This window comes from Fukomys damarensis, unplaced genomic scaffold, assembly GCF_012274545.1.
Source record: "Fukomys damarensis isolate Sample0158 unplaced genomic scaffold, DMR_v1.0_HiC HiC_scaffold_37, whole genome shotgun sequence".
NCBI classification, from domain to species: domain Eukaryota; kingdom Metazoa; phylum Chordata; class Mammalia; order Rodentia; family Bathyergidae; genus Fukomys; species Fukomys damarensis.
In genome coordinates this window covers 1,173,294-1,177,009 of record NW_022900949.1, presented here as the reverse complement: position 1 = coordinate 1,177,009, position 3,716 = coordinate 1,173,294, and the positions used below count along the sequence as shown (strand labels likewise).

General features: G+C 61.8%; 1 protein-coding gene across 3 annotated transcripts in view; it reads left to right on the top strand.

Moving 5' to 3' along the window:
- Nucleotides 1–46: 46 nt before the first annotated feature.
- Nucleotides 47–3,716, top strand: part of Tpm4 (tropomyosin 4) — a 19,858-nt gene continuing 16,188 nt past the window's right edge. For all 3 annotated transcript variants that reach the window (XM_033759500.1, XM_010644308.1, XM_033759501.1), the window contains exons 1-2: nucleotides 47–175; nucleotides 3,529–3,654. In XM_033759500.1, coding sequence (XP_033615391.1) covers nucleotides 62–175; nucleotides 3,529–3,654 — 240 coding nt within the window. In that variant the 5' untranslated portion in view covers nucleotides 47–61. The remainder of the gene's footprint in view (nucleotides 176–3,528; nucleotides 3,655–3,716) is intronic.

Here is a 3,716-nt window from a genome sequence, read left to right as displayed (position 1 = left end):
CCTCGCCTCAGCAGCGCTGCCTATAAGGACCCGGTCCCTCCCGCGCCGTCCTGCCGCAGCCATGGAGGCCATCAGGAAGAAGATGCAGATGCTGAAGCTGGACCGGGAGGACGCCATGGACCGTGCCCAGCAGGCCGAGGCCGACAGGAAGGCAGCAGAGGACAAGTGCCGGCAGGTGAGGGGCTGCAGGGCTGCGGACGGGGATCGCAGGGCCGGAGGGCGAGCCTGTGCGTGTGCGCGTGTGTGTGTCCGTGTGTGTGTCCGTGTGTGCACGCGTATCCGTGTGTGAGTGGGAGCGCGCGCGCTTGTGCCTGTGTCCAGGGATGGCCGTGCTGGGTGGTGTCAAGGTGGCTCCCACTGACTGCGTGTGCGCGCACATGTGAGGACCCTGTGTCCCTGCACCAGGCTGGGCAGATGGCCCTGCGGTGCGTGGCACTGTGGGACCCGCGTATCCCTGTGCCCTGTATGTTAGACGCGGACCCCGCTCCAAGCCCAAGGGATAGGGTGGGCGGCCACTTGTCACCAGACAAGGCAGGACCCAGTGGGAACCCAGGATCCCGGGGCATGGGCACTTGGGACACCAGGAGGTGGTCAGGGAGCCGCAGGCCAGGGCCTGGAGGGGCGGGGCGCCCTGGCCCCGATAAACCCGGGCCAAAAAAGGGATAGGGTGGGCGGCCACTTGTCACCAGACAAGGCAGGACCCAGTGGGAACCCAGGATCCCGGGGCATGGGCACTTGGGACACCAGGAGGTGGTCAGGGAGCCGCAGGCCAGGGCCTGGAGGGGCGGGGCGCCCTGGCCCCGATAAACCCGGGCCACGCCCACTCGACTTCCCACTGCCCTCCTGCCCAGCCCAGAGTCCGGCCGGGTCAGCCAGCTCTGCCCGCGGCTCCCTCCCCGCCTCCCTGGCACACAGCTGCCCAGCCTGCACCAGGCCCGGGCTGCCAGCTTCACCCACTGTCTGGTCCTGCTGGAGCAAGGCTGACCTGGGGCGTCAGAGACACTTACCAGTCTCATTCTCACTGAGGTGTGAGCGATGGCTGTGGCTGCATCTCCCAAGGAGTCACAGCTCAACCGGGAAGGCCCGAACCCTGCAGCCCGCGGTGTGGCCAGAGTGGCATGGACTCCCCGCCTCTATCTGGATTTTTTTTTTTTTAACTAAGCTGCCTGTTAGGGCGGACACTGCTCAGATCCAGGCTCAGCAGTACTTTCCCACGGCCTGGTGCTCGTCCCACCTGGGATTCCATTTACCGAGAGCCTCGGGCAGCAGAGGCCACAGACAGCCACCCCTGGGGACCAGAGGTGGAGCCCCCATTCCCAGCCGGGTCTGTCCAGAGTGGGAGCAGAGAGGCCCCGCCTGGCCACTTCCTGCCCTCCCCTCCCCAGACAGACATCCACCACCCTGGCCAGCGACGCCACATCCTGCCTCAGCCTGTCGGGAGGGACCCATGTACAGGGACTGAAGCAACATGTGCTCCCAGATCCTCCCAGCACTCCACAGGCAGGGAAACTGAGGCCCACAGGCCAAGCCAGCCAACGCAGGGTTTGTACACTGGCCTGGACCAAAGGAAAGTGGTGTCTCATGTCGGTCCTGTTACTCCTCATGCCACCAAGGCTGTTGTCACTGATTCACTCAACAGACTTCCTACAGTGCCCCGGGCCCATGTGGACCTGATGCAGGGACAAGGACTAGTAGACCCCAGGGTGCTCCACCCAGGCCCACAGGGCCCACCCCCCAAGCTCAGCAATTACTTCAACACAGAGAACTCAAACCCCATCTATATGTCCCCAGGCGAGTGCTTCCCCCTTCTGGGGACTCAGTTAACCCTTCTGAAACATGAGGCTTCAGAGAGACAGTCACTGTGTGCCTGGCACATTTACTTTTTTCTTTTTTAAAATTTTGTTTATTGGTACATTTTAGGTATACATAAGGATCCCAAGGACTTTTGCTTTCCCTGCACTGGGGATGGAACCCAGGGCCTTCCCACTGAGCTCCATCCCCAGCCCTTTATTTTTACTTTGAGACAGGGTCTCACTAAGTCACTAAGTTGCCCAGGCTGGGCTTGAACTTTCCACCCTCCTGTCTCAGCCTCCCAGAGTGCTGGGATTACAAGTTTGAGCTCCTTTAAGAATCAGTCAAGGCAGAAGTTCAGAAGCAGAGATGGCAGGTTCTGAGAACCCCGAGCCAGGACTTCCCCTCTGCAGATGGGAAAACTGAGGCCAGAGACAAAGCCCTGGAGGCCCTGGGCTGGGCCAGTCCCCTCCCCTTGGCTGACAGCCAGATCAGCGGTCCCCAGCTAGGGATCCTGTAGGGTGAGGCTGGATGCAGCAGGCTCCAGGGGGCAGGTCAGGACCGGATGGCCTTGGGGTGAGGCCTCCTAGAAATCTGCTCCAGGCCAGGCCTGGTGGCACACGCCTGTCATCCTAGCTACTCGGGAGGCTGAGGCAGGAGAATCACAAATTCAAGCTCAGCCTGGGCAACTTAATGAGACTCTGTCTCAAAACAAAATGTTAAAGGGGGGCAAGGGGTGCCACTCAGTGGTGAGAGCTTGCCAGGGGACTTGTTCTCAGCAAGAAAAAACAAAATTTGCACTAGCACCTACACACACACACACACACACACACACACACACACACCACGGGCGTATTTTACCCACACTGCCGGGAAATGGAGGCAGTGTCACCCACTGTCCCGCCTCTGACACAAGGAGAAGACAGGACACTGAGGCAGGGCCAAGGGGGGACCCCGGCCCTGGAGCCCCAAGTCCCCTAGGTGCAGGAGCCAGACAGCGCCACCCAGAACTGGGGAACAGGAGCAGGCTGGCTTCCTGCTCAGGCCTTTCCCACGAGGCGGTGTGATGACCATGGGGGCTGGGGGGTCTGTGGTTTGTGTCCCACAGCCCAGCTTGGCTGCCAGTGTCGGGGCCCTCAGGGTGAACACACTGAAAATTTGGGAACACTTCAGTATGGTGAACACACAGCCAATGTGTGCAAGGGCTGGGTCCCTTCTTGGCCAAACCCAGAAATCCAGAAGCAGAGGGACAGGGCCTGGACTCCGCATGGGGCACTGGCGTGGCAGTGAGGAAGGGTGTCCTGGGCATGGGGAGTCACGGAAGGTTCTAGGCAGGAGGAAGGGTGGGATTCTCAGCACAGAGCCAGGATGAGGGGGAGCCAGGCTAGGCTGGCAGAGAGGGGCTGGGCAGGTGAACCAGGGACCCCTTTCTGCCTCGCAAGGACAACCAGGAGGCTGCGCCCCACAGCCCAGAGCACAGAGTCCTCGAACGTACAGTGTTTTTGGCAGACGCGACCGGTCTTCCGTTTTCCAAAAGCTCTCCTGAGTTCCCCAAGAGAATCGGGGAGCCCACTGCGCTGAAGCACAGCGAACCCCAGCTCCGGGGCGGGATGCTACACCGTGCTCACAGTGGCATTCGTGGGGTGACGGTGCTAGGGTCATCCCTATTTCACGGAGGGGTAAACTGAGGCGCGCGGGAGGGGCTCCCCGGGCTGACGCGAGGCCCCCCATCCGCAGGCGGAGGAGGAGCTGGCGCACCTGCAGAAGAAGCTCAGGGGGACGGAGGACGCATTGGACAAGTACTCGGAGGACCTGAAGGAGGCGCAGGAGAAGTTGGAACTGGCGGAGAAGAAGGAGTCGGACGTGAGTGCGCGGCCCGCGGGCTCCACATATGTGGCGGCCGGGTCCCACCCACCGCAGCCGGC